The sequence below is a fragment of the Pogona vitticeps genome, chromosome 1 (genome assembly GCF_051106095.1).
Source record: "Pogona vitticeps strain Pit_001003342236 chromosome 1, PviZW2.1, whole genome shotgun sequence".
Classification (NCBI taxonomy): Eukaryota; Metazoa; Chordata; class Lepidosauria; order Squamata; family Agamidae; genus Pogona; species Pogona vitticeps.
This window is the reverse complement of record NC_135783.1, coordinates 250947998-250971656: the sequence shown is the minus strand read 5'-3', so window position 1 is coordinate 250971656 and position 23659 is coordinate 250947998. Positions and strand designations below refer to the sequence as shown.

At 36.6% G+C, this 23659-nt stretch overlaps 1 protein-coding gene across 1 annotated transcript in view; it reads right to left on the bottom strand.

Annotated features, from left to right (window-relative positions):
- Positions 1-811: 811 nt before the first annotated feature.
- Positions 812-23659, bottom strand: part of TESMIN (testis expressed metallothionein like protein) — a 34631-nt gene continuing 11783 nt past the window's right edge. Inside the window, exons 6-11 of the mRNA XM_020784072.3 lie at positions 16270-16343; positions 14025-14096; positions 9853-9955; positions 6897-7034; positions 6449-6612; positions 812-3407 (exon numbers count right to left, since the gene is read on the bottom strand). Of these exons, the coding sequence (XP_020639731.3) occupies positions 3215-3407; positions 6449-6612; positions 6897-7034; positions 9853-9955; positions 14025-14096; positions 16270-16343 (744 nt within the window). The 3' untranslated portion in view covers positions 812-3214. The remainder of the gene's footprint in view (positions 3408-6448; positions 6613-6896; positions 7035-9852; positions 9956-14024; positions 14097-16269; positions 16344-23659) is intronic.

Below are 23659 nucleotides of genomic sequence, written 5' to 3'. Positions count from 1 at the left end.
TCAGCAAATGCTGAGCGTGTTGCTGCTGAAGCCAAATAACCTCACGGAAGCACTTTCCAATTATTTGATGGAATCTTTCATAAAAATCCAGAGTATTATAGTATATTATTAATGTAATATATTGTTAAGAATTGTTGCTTTGGAGTGACATTATTGGGGTCAGAACAGCCTGCTTTCATTTACAAGGGAAATATACCCACTTTGCCTTGTAAAAATCTTAAGATGTAAGATAATAGGAGTAAAATTGATTGGTCAAAATATTTGCACATCCTTGCAATTTCACTCTTTTTCACTTCAGTGAGGTCTTATGTATGCATTGTGTGCTGCCAAGTCAATTCTAAATTACAGGAACCCTTTCCAGGGATTTCAAGGTAGAGAATACATAGAAATGGCTTACCATTCCCCTCTTCTGGGGGATTCCTGGGACTGTGCAGCTTGCCTAGGGCCAAACAAGCTGAATCTACCCACAGGAGGCATAGTGGGAAATCAAACTCCCAAGCTGTGGCTCCTTAGTCAGATACCTAAACCACAGACCTATCCAGCCAGCTACTGTATATGTTCATTTCCATTCACAGCTTACAAGAAACATAATAAAGTATTTATTAATTGTCTTCCTCTCTTTATGGAACTTCACTAAATAGAAGGACAGTAATTATAACTCTTGTATAGGTTTACAGTATTTTGAAAGCATAAAAGCCTTTCTGAGATGATACGTACACATATAAACAACAAGCTTTTTGTTTTCTGAGTAAGTCTCTGCCTTTGGGAGTGCATTGTTGAAGACCATCTTGAAGATTGCTGCAGTTACTAATTTTCTGAAAATGTGGAGAGACAGGGCCTGATACACCTCCAATTCAAGTTTATTCTACAGGGTGGTGGACATCACTAAAAAGAAAGTATTCCATGTTGATACCCTGTGGACCTCTCTTGATGTGTCCACCCTCAGTAGCAAGGCCTGGGAGGAAGGAGTGAAACAAGTTCTTCGGAAGAGATGTGCTGAGAGGTATGATGGAATGGCACCAGCACAATCAATCAATCAATCAATCAATCAATCAATCAATCAATCAATCAATCAATCAATCAATCAATCAATCAATCAATCAATCAATCAATCAATCAATCAATCAATCAGATTCTGTAGACATTTCTCAATCTAGCCCAATGTTTCTTTAGTCAGAACATATATTCTCCTAAATGTGTGATAAATTAAATTACAGTAATATTTCCAATGAATTTTCTCCATTTAAGGAGATAAAACATTTAAACTAGATAAGTCTGTGTTCTTCCTTCTGCTTCATATCTATCCCTTTTCCAGACTTTGCAAAACTTTTCCTAAATAGTATAATTTCACCATACTGCTCTTTTGCTTTAAAGACCTTGAAAACATTGCAAGCCTTTTGACTAGTTTTATTAGACTATAATATAGACAGATGTGTTTCTAGCGGCAGTAATTACCTTAATTTCATAGGAACATAAGACTGCTGTATAATCAGCTATTACTAATGTAATTACTCTGACAAAAATGGTTCACAAAGAGACAGTGTGAGGGTTGCTCTTACATCCGTACTGATTGTACTAATTTAACAGTGAGTCATATTTGTCTCTGAAGTGGATAATATGGGGTAACAAAAATCTGAATTATAATTAAGATTTATGAAAAGCATTATTTCAAGAGGCACTTTCAGAGGAGCTTTGGTTTTCAAGAATAATCTGCATCTATTTGTCCTATTATAACACTAGTATTTGCATTACAGTGGTGTCACTTAAATTAAGATATATGCTAGCATTGTACAAATATTCAAAAGAAAAACTTTTATATGTTGGCTGATATTTTAAGCAGTCACACATCTGTTGTAGATGATAACACTACATTACAGAAGTGATAACTAGCAGTGGCTAACATAACTAACCATGGCAGAGGTGGTTTACAGGTTCCATGGTACTGGCTAAAGTCTCAGAATTGCTGTGTTTCTCTAGATTCCTCCACAGGGAGATGTGTGTTGAGGCAAGCAGTACTGGAGGAGTAGAATGTCTTACTTCTCTATGTGATGGGGCTTTAAAGTCTGGACATGCATCTCTGGTCCTGGTCACATAAGGGGAATTTATTTTTGTTCTTATACTTTCCAAATCTGTGTTGTACTGAATTGTAGTCACATGGTCTATATCCCGGGACAAATGTCCCAAGAACGTTTAGCAGTACCTATTTATTTCTTCCTATTTGAATCATTATTGCCGGCTACACCATGGCACCAGTTTGTTTGTTTATTTGTTTGTTTGTTTATTTATTTATTTATTTTGCTTTTTTCAAGGGACAGTTTAGCCCCTTCATTTTACACACACACACACACACACACATGTAAAGTGGCATGTGTTTTGCTAGAACTGTTCTTATGTGATAATGTGTAAGTAGCTGCTCAAAAGGCTGCTATTTTAAAGAAAAAAATAAAGAAAATTTAAAGAAAACAGAAATTTTTAAAAATATAAGCTAACTAAGCATCAATTTTATTGCAAGTTTTACTATTCAAAAGTGGAATTCATATCAATTGTTACTGAAGTGTCATGACCCCGATTTTTCCTTATTCATCTATTACATCCTTTTCTTTTTAGCAGAAGAAAAAATTGTAGAAAGAATGTTCATTAGCTAATATTTATATCACAGTTTTCATTGTAAGAAAATTATCAAAGTATGATCAATAGAAAACAGTTCTAAAATCCTAACAACTCAACATTAAAATAAATAAAGGTCAGCAACATTTGAGGTACATTTAGCATGGAACTCTGAACAAAAATTATGCTAAATTATTAGATATATGAATTAGTGCATTTGGCTCAAACAGAATTTTTCTACTCAGACATTTCCAATTCTTTTTAAATATTAGGCCTGCATTTGATGTTATTTTATTTGGAATAACGGAGCTGCAATGCACTGGAAGATCTACAACCAAGTTATCTGAACGTTTAAATTGAAACAGTCTAGCCATATTATTCTTATCAATTTAAAGCTATAGTAACACAAGGCCTAGAAACTGAATGATTCATATAATCAAGTGTACATGTTTTTGATTGTCATTAATTTGCAACAAAAATACTTATTAGTTATAGCATAAACTAAAATGTAGAAATGAAAAATAATCATGATAATAAGAAATGAAATAAGATTAAAAGCAATTTCAAGCAGTACTTCAGTTCATTGTACATCTGTAACTGAGGCATATTATTCAACTTTCAGTCCTTTGGATTTAAATTCAGAATGCAAAATCTGTGCTAAGCATCTTCCAAATTCTTCTAAGATCATTTCTTCTGCTAGGCAAACAGAGAAAGCTTCTTTTTCTGCCTCTTCAGCTTGTGCAAGGAGACAAGCACATGTTGCCTCAACAACTTCCCATGATATACACGTACTAAAGTGCCTAATGGAGGGGAAAAAAATCAAAACTAAAACTAGATAGATAGATAGATAGATAGATAGATAGATAGATAGATAGATAGATAGATAGATAGATAGATAGATAGATAGATAGATAGATAGATAGATAGATAGATAGATAGATAGATAGATAGATAGATAGATAGATAGATAGATAGATAGATAGATAGATAGATAGATAGATGAAGCAATAAAGTGTTTTATGGTACTTTAATCACTAGGAGAGATTAAAGGTACCAAAATAAAGGACAAGAGCTACAAACTACAAGCATTTGCAGATGACTTGGTGTTTATATTGGAAGACCCACTGGAAACAACATTGAGACTACTGGACAAAATTGATGAATTTGGGAAAGTAGCAGGATTGAAGATAAATAAAGAAAAAACTAAAGCTATAGTGAAAAACTTAACAGCCAAGCAAAAAAAAAAAAATCAACTCTCAAAGATGTCAGATTTACAAATAGTTAAAAAAGTTAAGTACCTTGGAATATATTTAACTGCTAGATGTGTAACTATAAAAGAAGATAATTATATGAAACTACTTAACCAAATAAAAATAGACCTAGAAAAATGGAAAAAACTACAACTATCACTATTAGGAAGAATTGCAACAATCAAAATGAACATTTTGCCAAAGCTACCGGTACTTTTTTTGTTCCAAACAGTGCCAGTGAAAATAGAGAAGAAATATTTTGATGATCTAAACAAAGTGATATTACAATATATTTGGCAAGGGAAGAAAGCCAGAATCAAACTAAAAATGCTCCAAGAATCCAAGGAAAACAGAGGATTTGGTTTACCGGACTGCACCTTATACTACCAATCATCTGCTCTAACTTGGCTGAAAGAATGGATTAGCTTGAAAAACTTCTGTATTTAGAAGGACATGATCTACAGTTGGGTTGGCATGCCTTTTTATGGTATCAGAAAGCCAAAACTCATAGGTATTTTCAAAACCATTATATTAGAAACTCCCTGTATATAATATGGGAAAAAATAAAAATGAAAATATACATGAAAATACCAGGATGGGTTTCACCCATAGAAGCATTTGTTCATCCCAACCTTTTGAATGTTAGAAAAATTTTGACTTGTACAGATATCTTAGACATAGATAGGAGATTAAAGCCAAAACAAGATCTTATAGACCAGGGGTTAGATGCATCGTGGTGGTCTATAATGCAAATACAATCAAGATATGAACGGGACCTAAAAATGTATAATTTTTATAAAGAACAGATAACTTTTGACCAAATAATGTTAACATCAGATGATAAATTAATTAGGAAAGTATATAAATTCCTTTTGAATTGGAAAATGGAGGACGAACAGGTCAAAGAAACGATGGTTCAATGGGCAAAAAAATTTGGGTACAATATTAGAAAAATGGCAAGAGCTGTGGTCTAGAAACTATATGATGACAATGGCAACATCTTATAAAGAGAATCTATATAAAATGTTTTATAGATGCCATTTACCTTCTGATAGATTGGCTAAGATGTACTCTAATAGGTCATGTAAATGTTGGAAATGTCATAAAAAACTGGAACCTATTATCACCTCTGGTGGACTTGTGATAAAGCAAAAAAAAATTGGAACAAAATACATACATGGCTTGTTAAAATAATCAAAAAGCATATATTTTCAAACATGGGACTTATTCTATCAATGGTTAGAAGGATGTTGTATAGATTAGGAGCATAATGTGTGTAGTAGTTGTTTTACAAATGATTATAAGCTGTACTCTGGTGGCACAATGTTAAATCAGTATGGATGGATTTATAAAATAAAATAAAATTTTAAAAAAATCACTAGGAGAGTTATTTTGCATAAGTGCTTGTGGATTGCAGCCCAGTTCATCAGATGGAAAGATAATACCAGGTAACAGAGGTGCCTGGGAACCAGATTAATCTTTGAACAAATATTAAGTGGCAGAGGGCAGTTTGTATCAAAACAGCAAGGATCAAATGTTTTAATGCTACATCCATCTATAACTTTTTCCCTGCAATCTCCTTCTCTCAGATATTTTTCTTAATTGGAAGTCTAGCAGGAAAATCTGGAGGGTCAGGAGGAAAGTAGTGGGAATCTGATGGACTGAACATTTCACTGCAATACATCCTCTCTTTGTCCCACGATTTTTCAGCTATGTTGAAGGCTTGAACCTAGACTAAAAGCCAAAAGTCTAATTCCGAAATGAGACAGCTCCTTAGACACATCAGCTGTAAATGAAGTGTTAAAAATGCCAAGCCTTAAATGATTTTTACATATAAATGGATGGGCTTCACATAGCAAGTATTCTTTCTGAACTGCACTGTCTACAGCAGGAGGAGGAGCAGACTAAAGCACTTAAAAACAGACTAAAGTTCTTTCCTTGTTGATGCACTTCTCACTAACAGACAAATTCTATTTTTAAAGAAACAGCTTCTTCCATACAATGCAGTTTGTGAAGGCTTCTCTGTGAACCAAGTGATTTGATATCACTTAAGTAGAGCTACCATCTTGTCAGTTCTGTACATTAAACTGCTAGCCTGGACTCAAAGATATCCCTATGACCACTCAGTGTTCAGGATTTAGAGTGCATGGTCAGGATTCAGTGTTCATATATCAGTAAGAACTTCTGGCTGAGCTCTGGAAGAAAGCTTATGTTGTAAAACCGACTTAACAACCAAATAAATAATGGTTGAAATTCAGTAGCAAGTCATAACTGGAGTAAACCCACTGAATCAGTGAGGATCTGGTGAGTCAATATCTGCATTTTGTAATACAGTATATGCTTTGTACCAATATACAAAATGTAGCGAAAAATGTTATCAGGCTCTGGTTGAATAACTCTGAGTAAGCTGGAGCATGTAAATAAGAACAAGCAGAGTTACAAAAGAGCAAAGAACCAGCCTCAAAAGTTCCATGTACAAGGCTGTTGTGTTTATAAAATCAATACGAATGCACATTAAAATGCTGCTATTTCAAGATACATGTCTTAGAAAAAAATATGGCTATTACACAGGTATAATCCTTAATATTTACCTGTCTTTTCTGGAGTTTGCCAATATTTCCAGGTCAGAAAACGACACAGAGTCACTTTTAATTTCCATATGGTTTGGCATATTGATTAGTATTTTTCGATCTGGGCTGCCTTCATAATTTTTGCAACCAACACATTTGCAGATAGATGAACACAGAATTTTAGCCTGGAAGATACAGGATCAATCTTATTATGGACAAATACAAAATAGAAAGGAAACGAGATGACTCTCCTACAATACAAGGTTGTCTACGTATAACAGGGCTTACAGGTTCAACTTTCCAACTGTGTTGGAGTCTTATATGTCTCTGCCAAATTATCCAGCTTTCCCTGAACTGATGGCAGTTCCCTTGAGAATAATATTCATTACACTGAGTGGATCTCAAATCCCTCTAACAATTTTTTTTTTTTTTTTTGCAAAGCTGAATAAGAAAATGTAACTTAACAAACCTCAAAGCATTCACAGTAATTCTTCAGGCACCCTGAACGCTTACAGTTACATCCTTTGTTGTGTCTGGGTTTGATATCTCCCAGTTTTCCTTTCCCAATCTTTGGCAGGAAAGCTTCTGGATTTCTGTCAAGACAAGCCTAAAATAAAACAATTTATTTACATGTACAATACGAACTCTAATTCAAATTGGGAAAAAATAAAGCCTACTTCTAAAATGTAACCTTCTTAAGACTTTATGCTTAATTATTTGAATTATTTCAGTGACTGAGGATGCCGATGCATATATGATTTATCTCTTGCTATTGTTGTTATGTGCCGTCAAGTCACCTCTGACTTATGGTGATCCTATGAATCCTGTCCTCATTCAGCATTCCTAATTTACACTTAAATTTCTCTTTGATTTCTTGGATATTAAGGAAGAGATCTCTTGTTTTTCTCTTTTGTTGTTCTCCTGTTTGTTTGCACTGGTTTCTGTCGTAGTTCCCTTTGTCCTTACACAACAGTCACTTAAAAACTGAATTCAGGGTTCAGACCCTATGTCTATCACCTTTCACTTTTGCTTCTTGCCTTTGATAATTTTTAAGTATTTCCATCATTATTTTCTTTTTACTACAGGAATTGTCTTTATGCATTTATGCCTAATAATAAACTATGCTACTAATATCTCTGGTTTCAACCCATACTTCTTCTGGTTCACAAAAAATGATTTAGTTATTCAACTCTATTCTTATGTCAACTTTAAATCCATCAGAAATATTGTTTTAGTTATATTTTGGCACTACAATTCTTTTCATCATCTTATTCAGCTGTACTCTAATGTTGGATATTAACAGTTCATGATCAGTAGCACAATCTGCTCCTGGTCTTGTTTTGGCAGAGAGGACACAGCTTCTCCATCTTCTGCTTCCAATTACATAGTCTATTTGATTTCTATATTGACCTTTTGGTGATTTCCACATATATAGCAGTTTGATTGGTTGCTTGAAGCATGTATGTGCAATAAACAGATTGTTGGCTTCACAGAACTCTGTGAGCCATTCTCCTACTGAATTTCTGTCCCCCAGGTCAAACTTTCCAATAAAGTTTGGTTAAGTTTTGTGATTGGAGCTACTCTTGTGTTCTAGTCACCTATAATTACATGCAGGGCTTCTTTTGGCATGTGATCAATTTCCTCTTAGATGTTTGCATAAAAGCTTTCAATTTCATCTTCAGCATCAGTAGTTTGAGCATAGACTTGAATGGTGATTATGTTGATAGGCTTTCCATAGAGTCTGATTCATATTATTTGGTCAGGCCTTGCATTATAGCCCCTAATTGCCTGTGCTACATCTTGCCTCAGTATTAGAGCCACTTAATTTCTTCTGGCTTTGTCAGTTCCATAGCATAACAATTTGTAGCTGTCTGACTGAAAAAATCCTGTTCCAGTCCACTTTATTTCACTGACACCAAACACTACAATGTGTATGCATTTCTCCCTTGAACTGTACAGGTCTGAGCAGCATGGTTTGGTTATGCATGGATTTTTTTTCATTCATTCATTCATTCATTCATTCATTCAATTAATCAATCAACATTAAATAAATACCATGCCAATGACACTCAGAACACTATGAGTTCAACAACAAAGGTGTCAAAGTGGTTTATTTACCCCCAAGTAAAACATCTCTAATTCAGCCTCTAGATCAGGTGATCATAGGGACCTTTAAGGCTCACTACAAATGGTACTGTCTGGAAAGGACTGTCAACACTACATACATATATAATACAAACCTTTATTGGCATTAAAAGTACAGAGTGCATTAGAGAAGTGAAAAACTGTGGGGAGTAATAAAACCATGACCAGTTTAAAATTAGGAAAGGAGGTGCGACCGTGGGCTAACCCGGGAGATAGCCTCTCTGATTTGAATCGCAATTTGTAAAAAACAAGCAACGTAGGTAGTGACATGATTAGTTGTCCCCTGGACTAAAAAGCAGACCTTGGCATTAAGACTGTCAACACTGTGGAAGAGATTCTAGACCTTTGCTCTTCCCCAGTAGTTCATTGAGTGTCTTCCACTATGGGAGTCTCATTTTGCAGCATTATCTCTTATTAGTTTGGACTGTTTCATTATAGGATTTTCATAGTAAGGACATTTCAGCAGGGGTTTCCCATTGCCACCTTCTATGCAGTACTAACAAAAGTTAGCTTGAGTGTCACTGCAGTTGCGTCTTCCACCAGTTTTACCTTCAGCTACTGATGCTGCCCAGTAGCTGCCTTGAAGCGGGAGGAAGCATCTTAATCTGGTCTCAGCTGCAACCATTCCACTTTGGGTGACCCTGCAAGGAATCCTGGCTTTTAATGGAATCCAGCCTCCTGATGACATTGCTCTCAGCTTTACTGACACACTCGAATCTCTTCACCACATTAAGACGTGCATCTAAGAAGGGCACTTATTTTGTACACATGCCAAAATAGGATCATTTCAGAGATTGACACAAGTGTGTGCTCTAGTTATATAGAATATCAGTCATATCAGTATTCTTTGATCTGAACCATAAAAATAAAATGAAGAGTTTTGACATATTTAATATTAAAATTATACCTAGTTCATTTTGAAACGATTGTTCATTACTGGCACAAAATGAAATCGATCATACATGCTACATGACATGACAAACACAAATCTGAAGCTATTTCATTATACTTTTACAACTGCACTAGAAGGATGAATGTACAGAAAGAGTAATTGAAGATTTTTGCAGAAAAAGCATATGTTGATTCTGGACACAACAAAAAATGTGCTTCATTGGTGACAGAACAGCTGAGATATAAGGGTTGTCTGACAATTTATTCACATTTCTCTGTTCGCCTTAAAAACTTTTTTCTTTTTGGTTTAATTAAAAATTATTTATTAATTAAGTGTGCCTGTGTATTTTATGTAAAAAGTAAAAAAAAAAAGAACATAGTTGTATTACCTTAATTGCCTTAAACCGTTCTATGTCATGTTGTGGATTATTGTAACAATTATTGCAGTTACAATTATTGCAGAAATCACCATTGGCAAAACAATCACAATATCTGTAATTAAGATAGGAAACATATTAAATGTATTTTATGACATAACTTTAGGCACTGTTCATTTTTATCTACAAATTATGTGAGAATCCCTGAACCTATTATTTTCTTTTATGTCCTATCTCAAAAAAGGTGACATGTACACTTCCAGCAAACTACATTTCCTGAAAAATGGCTATGGGATAGATGTATCACACTGTATGTAGCAGAGAACCACATACTGTATAACCTTGTTAGTAATTTTTTAAAAAAGCTATTTTGATCCAATATGCCATTTTAAAAAATCCCTTTGTTTGTTCATTTTATTAATGGCCCTTCTCTCTCTCAATGAGAGAATCCAAGGGAGCTGATAGAAATCATTTTTAAAAACCCATATATACATTTATAATTGAATATTAAAATACAATTAAATATACAATAGTATTAAAAGATCACTAATAGCTCAGTGAGTTTCAACACTTTGCCTTGTAAGAGAAGAGCAACACAGTCTCGTAGCACTCCCAGATTATGGGAATGGTAAACTACTTGTTAAGTACTAGAAAATTCTGGAAAGGGTCATTGTAAGGCAGAATTTAGATGGCAGCACATACTGTAATTGTTATAATTAACTTTAAACAATGTAAAACGTTTTTGCAGAAAGAAAAAACCCCTCAAAACTGCAATGTTCTCCATTAAAAGGACCGACTCTGCAGGGGGAAGAGTGTTAGCATTGTATTCTTGAAGGCTTTGATGGCTGGGATCCGATGGTTGTTGTAGGTTTTTTGGGCTGTTTGGCCATGTTCCAAAGGTTTTTCTTCCTAACATTTTGCCAGTCTCTGTTCTGGTGTGCACGATAGTTGAGGATTTGTAGCTGTGGGATCAGCTTTTTGTCCTTTTCAGGAGATTGGGTGATTATGGTGATCAGGGTGTTTTTTGCTATGGGTGTATTGTTGTGATAAGGGGGGGAGATGGTCTGTCACTTTAATTTATGGGTGTTGTTAGCTAGTCTTTTGTGCACAGTGATCACCAGTCCCCCTTTGATGTGAAGCAGAAATACTTTATTTGTGGGTTGCTGTTTCTCTTCTTCAGTTCAGTGTTGTTTTCTCAATTTGATGGCTCTTGTGATTTCATTCTTGGAATATCCATTTGCCTGTAGAGCCCACTTCAGATGTTGAGTTCAGTGCTGAGAAATTGGGCTTCACAGTCCCGATTCGCACGGTCCATCAATGTTTTGATTATGCCTCTTTTTTGTGAGTGATGGTTGGAATATTAGTGTAGGTATGGGTCTGTTTGGGTGGGTTTTCTGTACACCTTGTGTCCCAATAGGAGGTCAGGTTTCTGTATGACCATGACATCTGTGGCGATCTCCTCTGAAGCCCCTATTCCCCCAGGCCTTCACGAGGTTCTCGCCCTTCTTGTTTCTTTGCTGTCACCAGGTATTGCTGCCTCAATACCATTCAATCAAGGAGACATGTGTAGTTTTAAAACTTAATATATTAGATCAGGGAAGTAACATATGATTAATATTCAATAGGTAAATCACAGGTTGCTAATCACTTGTATTTGAATCAGTCCTACTTTGACTTTAAAATTCTATTAACACTCTGTTCCATTCAGCATTCTTACAGATCTCTAATTCACTACCAGATCACTTTTATGTTCCACACAGTCTCCCTATCCCAGAAATTTTTTTCAGACTCCATCCACCAGCCTTTATATCCAGCCCCCTCCCCCTTAGCTCCGCCTTCCATCCACTCATAGGCTTCTTCTTCACTGTTCAGCTGTGATGGACAGGTGAGGGTGTAGCTGATCGCTACAACATCTAAGAAAGGGAGTTAGCCCTCTATTTCTTTTTCCATGGTGAATTGTATATTTGGGTGGATGATACTGAGATGGTATTGAGATGGTTTAGAAATTCTTCGTTTTTCTTCACCATGGTTCCAAATTGCAAAGGTGTCATCCATGTATCAGAACCAGACTGTGGGTGTGAAGGGTGCCAAAGCCAGGGCCTGTTTTTTGAAATGCTCCATCTAGAAGCTCACTATAACAGAGCTGAGTGGGCTCCCCGTGGCCACTCCATCTGTCTGTTCATAAAAATCATTATCCCACTGAAAGTAGCTAGTTGTTAGGCAGTGTTGGAAAAGGGCCTTGATGTCTTCTGGAAAGTTCTGCTGGACTAGTGTCAAGGTGTCCTGTTTTATTAGTACCTTGCTGAATAGGGATACTACATTAGCACTTTGGTGAATAGGGATACTACATCAAAGCTGATCAGTCTGTCCCTGGGGTTGAATTTTAGGGTGCTGATCTTATTTATGAAATGTCCTGAGTCTTTGAAATAGGATGAGGTTTATCCAACGTGGGTCTGTAGGAGGGTGGCTAGGTATTTTGCTAATTCATATGTTGGGGAGCCAATGGCACTTACAATGGGCCTGAGTGGGATTTAGTCTTTGACAATGTTGTCTTCCACTGGAATTTTACTGGGTGTGACTGTGAAGTTTCCTCCTAAGACCAAAGTTTCTTCCAGGGAGAGTTGGCGTTCAGATAGGTTGATGATGATGATGATGAAGGGCCACAAAGACTCAGTCCCATTCAGGCCCATTGTAAAACCTAACTCCTGTCCTCTGAAGATGCCAGCCACAGAGACTGGCAAAACGTTAGAAAGAAAAATCTTTGGAACATGGCCAAACAGCTCAAAAATGGATTTATTATACTCTAAAAACTAATCAACACATTTGAGCCTCCTGCCTTAATCTGTGGCCTTCTTCAGAGAGTATTCAAAAGAAGCAAAAAGGGACAATGCATTGGTTATCAAGATGATACATATATTCCGAAGACATTTTGGTAGACAATTAAAATAATTTGCACAGTACATACAATAATCTAAGTTGGGTTCAGTGGATGTTTCCGGTTACCTTTAGCTACAGCCTGGAAGCAGCCATGTCATGAATTTACCAGATGTGCCCAAAAGGGCTGTAAAACCAAGAGATGGGCCTTTCCTGAAGATCTTAAAATGTGTGGCATTCATTAGGTACATTTTAGCTCCCTCTTTTCTCCTGTCTATATCAGTGTTCCATGCATCTTTCTATCTTATTATTTGGTAACAACAACACATGGCACATGGTGACCTGAGGAGGAATGTTGCTGCTGAATCCTTCTATGGAAGGTCCAGAAAGGCCTCCCTTTCTAGATAATGGCCAATACATGTCTCCAAGTACTGAGAGATGGCAGAATTTTTCCAAAAGACACTGTAATACATTATGGGTTTCCTCTCCCACACAGGTATCTGTATCGATGATTAATCTTGTGATTATTGTTTAGTATTTTTATCTTTTATTTTATCAAAAAGTTATTACTCCATTTTTCCATGCTGTATTTCAGCATTTACTATAATGCCTGGTAACAAATTCTTCACAAAGATTGTGGAAGAGTAAAACATTAATGAAACTTATAATAAACTTTCAGCACATATTTGCTTGTAAAATAAATATGTGAAATGTCACAATATCAGTGTGTTGGGGAAAAGTCATGTAAATAGTTCAGGGTCTATATTTATAACATATGTACTGGTAATGAAAAAGGTAGGTATCTGCAGGGGGTTAGGAGGGTGCTGAATTCATTTATTGTTCTAATTTACACACATGCTCTATGTTATAGTGGTATACAAATCATACATACTAAAAATAACCTGGACTGTGTCAGGGAGAAATATGAGGTACTGAAAAATGTGTATTTTATTACCTCTTTTCATACTTTGTTATTTTTCAGCATGTTACCAGAACTGCATTTTTCAGACACTATTTTAAATCATTATAGCCAGAATTGGAAAGGAAGGAAGGAAGGAAGGAAGGAAGGAAGGAAGGAAGGAAGGAAGGAAGGAAGGAAGGAAGGAGGGAGGGAGGGAGGGAGAGAGGGAGGGAGCGAGGGAGCGAGGGAGAGAGAGACAAGATTCAGAAGTAGGAAATATATTTTATATTTTTTATAGTGTCAAAGTTCCACTTACTATGGTATTTCAGGCTAATACATTTATTAGGAATAAATGAATTACATCTGGAATATTCTTACACAATAAATCAATGATTCTCTATGCACTTACAATTTAAGACACTGTGATTTTGTGCAATTGCAAGGCTTTTTTGATTTTGTATCCCAGGAACCACAAGGTAACCTACATGGTGGGAGAGGAAAAATATGGTGCATCTGTACTATACTGGAATAGATTCTCATTTAGAGTGCATGCAGTCAGGTTTCGCCAGTTCTGCCCAAAGGCATCCACTTCACTGAAAACTGTAGATAAGAGGGTCATGAGACCATGCTAAATGAAGTGAGTTGTGCTAAGAGGAGGAGAATAATCAATAATCAGGCACAGGATTTTTGGAAAATTGAGTTTAGATGGGAAAATTGAGTTTTCCCATCTAAGGAAGGTAGATTATTCAGCCAATCTTATTTAGCAATATGTATATATAATGCTCATTAGAAAAATGTCATACATAGACCAGTGAAGCAGAAAGACAACAGAACCCTCAACTCTCTTTCCCTCCATCTTTTTATATCTCTTTTGCTGCTCAAGTCCCTGCTTTCATTGCTGCCAGAGTAATGAAACTCTCACTTAAACTCTTTCAGTTTACCATTATATGGATGAAACAACCTTGGATCCTAACATAAGTTACCTTAAGAAAGTTAACAGAAGGAATGTTTTCCATCTGTCATCCCTGTAGAAGCTTGAGCACCACATCCTACATTTTCAGGGAGGTCTCTTTCAGATGCTATTCAGTAGATGCAGGTGGTTTGAAGATAAAGTAGGAACATTTCCTTCCACTAAAGCCATTTTGTTAACTTATCTCAGGATCCAACCCAATTTATTTATTTCCAGCTTCTATTCCTATTGCAATATAGCTGAATAATCCACCTAGCTTAAACCAGTTGATTAATGTGTAGCTTGACAACTTGACATGAACAACAGCTTGTGCAATGCTAAATTTAATCAAAGATTTCAGAATTTGTCCCCTTGTTCATATTATTTGATCATAAAGACAAAATGAACTATCAGCAACAATTTAAAGTTGTTGTTATTGTTGTTGTTAAATATGGGCATGGGTAAAACTGAGGACCATTAAGGAAGAAACTGAAGGCTTGATTTTTGCTACATAAGAAGAAGCACTCCAAATCAATGTGATGAAAACTAAGATTCAAGTAATTAGTGCTAACAGCAAATGTTGACTCTGCCAAGAAAAAGATGAAACAGTGTCACACCCCTTATGTGAATTTCCAAAGATTGCACAAACAAGTTACAAAATTAGACATGATAGAATAGCAAAATTAAAGCACTGGTCATCATTCAAAAAATATAACTTGCTAGCCTCCAAAAACCCACGAGAACATCAGGTAGAGAAGGTGTCAGAAAATGACAAAGTCAAGATCTTGTGGGATTTCCAGATCCAAACTGATAGACACCTTGAACATAACATACCATACATAGTAGTAACAGAACAAAGAAATGTCTGGATCATTGTAATTCCAGGGGGTGCCAGAGCTGAAAATAAAGAATTGCAAAAACTAACAAAATACAGAGATCTGACAATTGAAACATCTCGCTTGTGGATGAAATACATTTCAGTGGTCTCCAAAGTCACCTGGGCTTTAGGAACAATATCAAGAAATTTCACACAGTATTACAAGCAGTTGCAGATCTCAAAAATAACACAATCAGATTTTTTTTAAATTGCAATATTAGGAATGTGCCAGTATATAACAGAATTTTAGGTTTTTGGTTAAAACTAGAGATGGGGGTATTCTTATACAAATATCCCCCACAGGTGCAGATAATGAGGGTCCAGTGCCCTGGGATCAGACCAACCACTCACGATTTCGCTGCTGCTGCCAGCTCCACAGAGCCTTCCTATTGCTCCATTGCGCATGATAGATTAGCCAGTTCTGGCAGAAGGCAGGATGACGACCCTCTGTGCCAGGTCGCAGAGTGGCTAACCCACTGCAAGCAATGGAGAGATAGGAAGGCTCTGTGGAGCTCGCAGCAGCGGCAGAATCGTGAGTGGTTGGTCTGATTCCAGGGCACTGGACCCTCATTATCTGCACCTGTGGGGGATATTTGTAGAAGAATACCCCCAATCTCTAGTTAAAACTTGTATCTATTATACAATACCAGTCAATGTTTTTATAATTTTGATTGACTGTGTCTGGTATTTTTGATTAATAATAATATCTTATGAAATTCATAGTGAAGACACTATATTTTTATATTAACATTTAAGTATTGTGGTGATAACTGGCATAAATGATCATGTCTTATAATGAAGCTGTTGATAGCTATTTATTTTCCTTACCCAACTAAAGTCAGTTTCATTGGTTCTTGAAGATTTGAGTCTGAATATGTGTGAATGGATCCATTATCAAGTTGCTTAAAATAAAAATGAGAAATACAATTTGAATTGTGCTATAATTTTAATACAGTTTTATAGATAAAAAAGAAAACTATTACAAGAATTAGATATAATAATGAAATTTGTTGTATATCGTATTTGTACATACAGGAACAAACAATTCCTGGGAAAATTCACTCTAGAAACACTATTTCATTCTAAAGAAATAAATTATTTTTTTTTTAATTATGTTATAGACACCACTGTATGAGAATCTCTATATACTACTAAATAGTGGTATAATTTTTTTACATCGCTAATTAGGACCAGATAGGAGCACCATAGATGCCTTAAGATTCTTTGCTGTTTTTGCTGTAACAGACTGAAAACAAGCAAAATCCATGTGGATGAGTTATGGATTAGAAAATAATTTTAAAAATGTATGCATATTTATTGGAATACGACTTGGAGGATGAGAGGGTGAAGGAAACGATGGTAAAATGGGCACAGAATTTTGGGTTCAGTATTGATATTGATAAATTGATAAAGATGTGGAAAGAGCATCATAAAATGATTAAGCCAGTGAATCTTAGAGAAAACGTTCTTAAAATGTTTCATAGATGGCATTTTACCCCGTAAGATTGGCAAAAATGTCAGAAGGTAAGAGTAATGTTTGTTGGAAGTGTAAAAAAAAATCCAGGGACTTATTATCACATGTGGTGGTCATGTGAAAAAGCAAAAATTAAAATAACAAATAAAAAAAATGGATAGATGTTTGGGAAATTTAATTTTCAACAAAAAATAAATTTTAAACCTGAAATGTTATTATTGAATATAATGCCAGAAAATATTGACAATAAAATAAAATAAAATATTGTCTACTGTATATATTCACAGCAGCTAGGTTACTCTGGGCCCAAAAATGGAAGAATGAAGAGACACCAACGATAGATGAGCTAATTAAATAAGCTGTTGGACGTTGCAGAACTAGACATGGTTTCAGAGGCACTACGGGATCAACCAAGATACTTTGTAAAGCAAAGCTGGAAGCTGATATAAAACTGGGCCCAGAAAAAGACAGGAACTTAGGGGGGAAATTAGTCTATAGCGAATCAGTGCTCACCAGAATCCCCTTGAAGATATTTAGATGACCAGACAATGGTGATATCTCTGATCCATAGGGGAAGGAAGGATGTTTAGCTCTGTTCTTTTCCCCCCCTTTTGTCTGTGTGTTTGTTTTGTTAATTATCTATTAGATAAATAAGAAGAACTTGGAGCAGCATCTAGTGTGGCTGAGAAGGCCAATTCGAGAGTGACAGTCTCTTCCACACTGAAGACAAATACAGTCTGTCCTCTGTCCAGCTCCCTGATTTTGCTGGGTTTGGGACTGCCTCTTTGCCTCAGCCTGCTGAACAAGTGTCTCTTTAAATTGGGAGAGGCCATGCTGCACTGCCTGCCTCCAGGCTGAACGCTCAAATGTCAAAGTTTCCCATCTGTTGAGGCCCATTCCTAAGGCCTTTAGATCCCGCTAGGAGATACCCTTGTATCACATCTGTGGTCTCCCTCTGGGCCGCTTTCCCTGCACTAATTCTCCACATAGGAGATCTTTTGGAATTTGACCATCAGTCATTCTCACGACATGCCCGAGCTAGTGTAGGCATCACTGTTTCAGTAATACTTGTACTATGCTAACAAATAGTTACCGTTGTTTAAACTTTTTCTGAAAGACTAGAACTTGTGAATATATGTTAATTTAATAATTTCATGCTCTAATCTCTATTCTGCTTAACTAAAATTGTTTTATACTCTCTCCTGTTCTGCCTAAATTGCTGGATAATGTTAGTTTATTTGTATTTTTTTCAATATTATGATTTTTTATTTTTGCCAGACTCCTACTAGTGGTTCTCTAAACTATGTAACTTCACTAACTGCAGCTAATTAAAAATGTGTGAGCTCAGGTTGTGCTGTTGTGCATTTTATTATGCACATACTCCAGCACCTTATTAATTAACTGCACCAAGTTACACAAACCTACATTAGCACCAATAAGATTCTGGCCACTACTTATGTACTGTTTTAATATTTATTTATTTATTTATTTATTTATTTATTTATTTATTTATTTATTTATTTAATATCCCGCCTATCTAGCCAACTCAGGACCACTCTAGGCGGCTAATAGTTACTTGTAATTGTTTTGTTTGTTTTTGAATTGTTAGTTTTTATTATTTGGTATAGTGTGTGAAGATGGAGTGTAAATAGATGAATGATTAATAGAGGTTGAGCAATTAACTGAATCCTGGCACTATGGCTGACATTGTAATGTCATATAACAGTGTTGCTAGGGTAAATAAAGGGGAAATGTCAGCATCAGGATTTGTAGCAAAGTATATCTAAGAGAAAGGAATGCCATATACAAAAACTGAATAGTTGAATACATGAATACATGCAGAACGTCTCAACCTTAATTACTGTCATCTCCAGGCATCTGTTAGCAGGCAAAAGATTTTTGCTTGAGCCCCTGAATAACTGGGTCAGAATAACTGAATAACCCAGTCAGAAGAGTTTCAGAAGAGGTGGCCATGTTAGTCTGTGCTAGCATGTCAGCCAATATAAATAAATAAAATTTTAAAAAAGAAGACAAATATGCTGTTGTACCTTTAATCTTTAAGATGAACGGCTATATTTTAATGTGAGTTTTCATGGACCAGTCCACTTCTTCAGACTTCAGATGGAAAGAGTTACAGAAAGAGAAAGAAGAGAAAAGAGACAAGATGAAAGGGAAGGAAATGAAAAATCTGGAGATATACAGTAAACGCATACTGTTTGGGGATTGACCAGAAGTAATGTTGAAGCAATATGCAGTTTGAAACAGGACAATGGCCAGTATGAAAGAACAGTCACAGAGGTTGGTACAAATGAAAGACAGCAAAAACAAAAACAAAAAACCACATATCTTCAAGGTCCCTTTGCATGCACAGAACTAGTCATTATGTTCTTTTGTCCTATCATCAGAAACAACAACCAGAGATATTTCCCATGTTTTGAGGAATTTTAAGGTACCAAATTTTAGAAGTCTTGCAAATAAATAATTGAAATGGCATAGTCTAAAGATTTTCCCTTGCAACTTAGTTTTCCTTGCTTGCATCCATTTTTCATATATCCATCATATACTTTGCTTTTCTTTTTTGCTGATTAACATTTTATTTTTTTAAAAAATCTAAAAAATTGTCTTTTGTAATAAAATCTTAATATTCTGATTTAAATATTCCTTTTGAAATGGAACAAAACAGAACACACCAAAAACAAAACTTGATATAAAAGTAACATGAAGGCATGAAGTTTTGCAGTATTCTGTAACATCAGATGCCCTTGGTCTGGGTCAGAAGGCAATGGATCTCTAGACTAGTTTGAGCAAATGGCACAGCTTCCTCTCGCTCAAGGCACACTGGTGGAGTGAAGGTCCCTCCTTGATCAGGCTGTGGTCGCAACAGGGAGAAGATGCACCAAAGTACTGCCCTCCATTGCCCATCCTCCTGTGGTCAAACATACTCTGCCTTGGAGATGAGATAAGCCTATGAATGATCAGAAGGCAAAGTAGCTATGTCTGCTTCTGGAGAGCTGCAGGAAGATTATAGGCCACTTTTGCACAGCATGAAGGCCATCTACCTGCTCTTCTGTAAGCAGGCAGAGGTAGGTGTTCCAGAGCACCACCTAGTCCGCAATGTTGGAGCCAGATGGAACTCCTCATATGACATGCTGCAGCACTTGGGGGAACTTTGGTCTATGATTCATGTCTTCAGAAGTAGGCACTGGGATCCCGGTCCTACTGAGCATGATTCAGTGGGACACTGGCTCAGGTCATGAGGCTCAGGTCACTGGCTCAGGTCACTGGCTGAAGTCATTCAAGAAGGTCACTGAGGCTCTGTTCAGGGCCACAGCAGGTCTGGGAAATGTCCTGTCTTTTACCAATGCCCTGAAGACCAAGCTGCAGAGTTTTGAGTAACCTGAGGAAATTAGGGGTCCCTTGACCCACTGGCAGAAGTCTTTCTCCAACAGTTGCATGTCCATGTCAGGGAGCAATTGGCATCACTGTGGAGAAGATAGCTGTATGCCAGGGCCATGATTTGTGAACCTCAGATCAAGGCCTTCCTGGCTGAGAAGGGGGAGGGGGAGGGAAAAGAGAGGAGGGCCACCCATGCCCAGCCAGGTTCTTTTGTGACTCCAGCTGCTGGAAACTTTAAGAAACCAGCTGTTGTTGCAATAGCAACCCTACTGGGCAGCAGCAGTAGAGTTCTCATTCCCAGTCAGTGTGGTGGAGTGAGCCAAATGGTGGCAGACTTTCTGGATGCTTCAATGGGTCCTACACCACAGATCTCTAAGAGTACTGGATTCAGAAGAGTGTAGTGTGGCCAGCCCTGGCCAACCCTGCCCCTCAGTCAGTGTGATCAGTGAACACATCTTCTCCATCACTGAGGATGTCCTGAGTCTGTGCCATTCCCACATTTCCAGCAAGAGAATATAAGAACTAATTTTTCTGTCTTTTCTGGGCTATCCCACTCTGCCCATAGATTGAGAGAGTGAAGGAGAGTGTACAGCACTACCACTGGCCACATGCAAAATAAGGATGAGACAATAGGGTAAGCGTCCCTCTCAGTGTCAAAGTCTTCCTGTCTTGCCCCAAGTCTAGGAAGGAAGGAATAAAGAAAATGTCCTGGCAGTGGAAGACAGGAGGGCCTGTCATGCTCTGGTCCATGGGGTCATGAAGAGTCGGACATGACTAAACAACTAAACGACAACAAAAATTTTACAAAAATAAAATAAACAAAAGTCCCTCTGCCTGTACACAGGAAACAGGGGGGAAAAGTCAAAAGCATTAGTCCCCCAAAGGTACTAGATAAGTGCACTGAAAAATAAAAATGAACAGAGCCTGAAAGTAGCTAGCTAGGAGCATGAGGAAGGTTTTCCAAAAGAGATTCTCTCACTGCAGAGATAACCTGTTCCACAGTTCCCTTCCTGTCCCTAAGGAACCTCTCTCTCTCTCTCTCTCTCTCTCTCTCTCTCTCTCTGTGTGTGTGTGTGTGTGTGTAAACAAAAAAAGTGAAATGAAAAGATTTGTCTAATTGTGGTAGGGGAAGGGGGGGTAGCTTTTTCCAGAATTTTAAATAACACAACATGTTATAAAACAAATTGGTTTGTATTTTTGCTGCTTTTAAATCTGTTTTAGTAATGCTTTTACCTAACATTTTAAATATAGTGTTTATTTCATTCTTTTTAATGTTTGAATAATTTACTGTTTTTAGCTTTTAATATTGTGTTTTTAATTATTTAAGCTGCCTTGAGTCTTTTTTTAGAAGAAAGACGGTAAAAATATTTGAATAAATAAATAAAACAAAACAGAAAGGCAATCTAGCCAATCAATCATCCCACTGAAGGAATAATATAGATTCCACTGCTCCCTCACTGTTTCAGAGTGAGTGGCACCATGGCTGGCAACAAGCACTGGCAGCACCATGTGCAGTGAGCTGAAGGTTAGGAGAGGAGGGAGATGAGTTGCCAATGCCAAGTGAGTAAAGCAACAGCTTACCATGATAATTAATGATAATTAGCTGACAATAGTAATGATGGTGAAAGTGATAATAAAAAGTATGCCGTCCTACATAGGTCTGATGATATTCATGATGATGATTTACTTTACTTTATTATCTGTACTGATATTGAATTGCATATGATGATGAAAGTGATAATGATAAATGTGAACATTGAAGTACTTAGTCCTTGCATAGATCTGATGACGATCGATTTGTTTTTGTCGTGTACAGTTGCCCACTTTTATAGGGAGCAATTATTGATGGTCTGTTACCCTGCTTCTGCTTTTTTGGAGTGTTTTCTAATGTTCCGTAGGGCTTAATTTGGCCTAGCACCAGAAGCATGAGGGGAGGGAAACTAGACAGACAATATTGGAATAGTTGGTCCCTTTTGTGTTTAACAAAAGAACCAATGAATGAAAGAATGGAAAACAAATGATGTTTCACCACCACCCCAAAAAAGAAGCCGGAATAATTGTTTTCATCATTCACATCACTACTGCTAACACGCTCACTGACCTTTAGCAAAATCTTCCTCTTTACCTTAAAAAATTAGGCCCTACTACTGAATAATTTCTATACATAGACAGAAAAGAGAATATGAATATTAATTAAGTCATTAAACAAACATATGCTGGGGTTACGGAGCTTTGTGGCACTGATTAAAGGGTGTGTGTGGGATTCTGAGAATTAGACTTGTTCAGCTGCTTATTTCAGTGGAGAAATTTAGCTGCTTATTTCAGTGGAGAAATTTATTTTATTTTATTTATTTATTTATTTAATTTACCACACTACCGAAAGGTCTCTGGGCGGCTTACAACAATTAAAATACAGTAAAAAAAATAAACAATTAAAATACAATTAAAATATACACTCTAAAAATATGCATTGCATGCACTTAAATTGTAAAATCCATAAAATTCAGAAAGCTAATGAGAAATTAAAAGTACAGATCAATATTGCTGATCATTCAAGATAAAAGAAATGCAGGAAGGAGCAGAACTTATTTGCTGAAAAAGCTTAGAGATTAGTTTGGAAGAAACATAGCACCATTGTTTATGCTCCTGCTGCTGAAGTCAGAACAGCTGCAGTGATATTCAGCTACTAGTAGAGGAGAGGGAGAAGGAGGAAGGAGGCGGAGGCGGCTATTCAGGAAACCTAGTAATATTCTGCAAAAGTGTGAAATTCTGGAACAATTTGATCATAAAATCCAAATGGTATAAAGTCTAGAAGGTTTAACAACTTGAGCCTAAATTCAGTAAAGTGATATCAACCAATAGAACTGCTTCCACCGTGGCAGAACCTGGAATGGGGTAATGAATTCACCTCCTCAGTGCAGCCCCTCAAGGAACTTGGGATATTTGAATGGCATTGAGAGCTGCAGAGGAAAAGAGAGGGGAAGAAAAGTCCACCATGCTGCTATTGCAGTACTTGTAGAACATGGAAGTTTGGAAATTTAGGACAAGCTACTACTCTCAACGTATATTTGTGTGACCTCTATATTTAGCAGCAAAAATGGTACCATCCCAGCCATTGCCTCTTGTTTCTGCTTACTGTCTTTTCTTTTGCAGCCAGTTAGTTGTCCAGCTGACTTCAACACATAAACACATTCAACACATAAACACACAAAGACATTTTCCTCCTTCCATCCTATAATAGGAGTTATTCAGAGATACATATCTCAGCATTCAGACTTGCAAATTAAGCTTGTATTTATCCTCTGGTGATTAATCACAAAATGGAACAGAAAATTCAAGATACACATG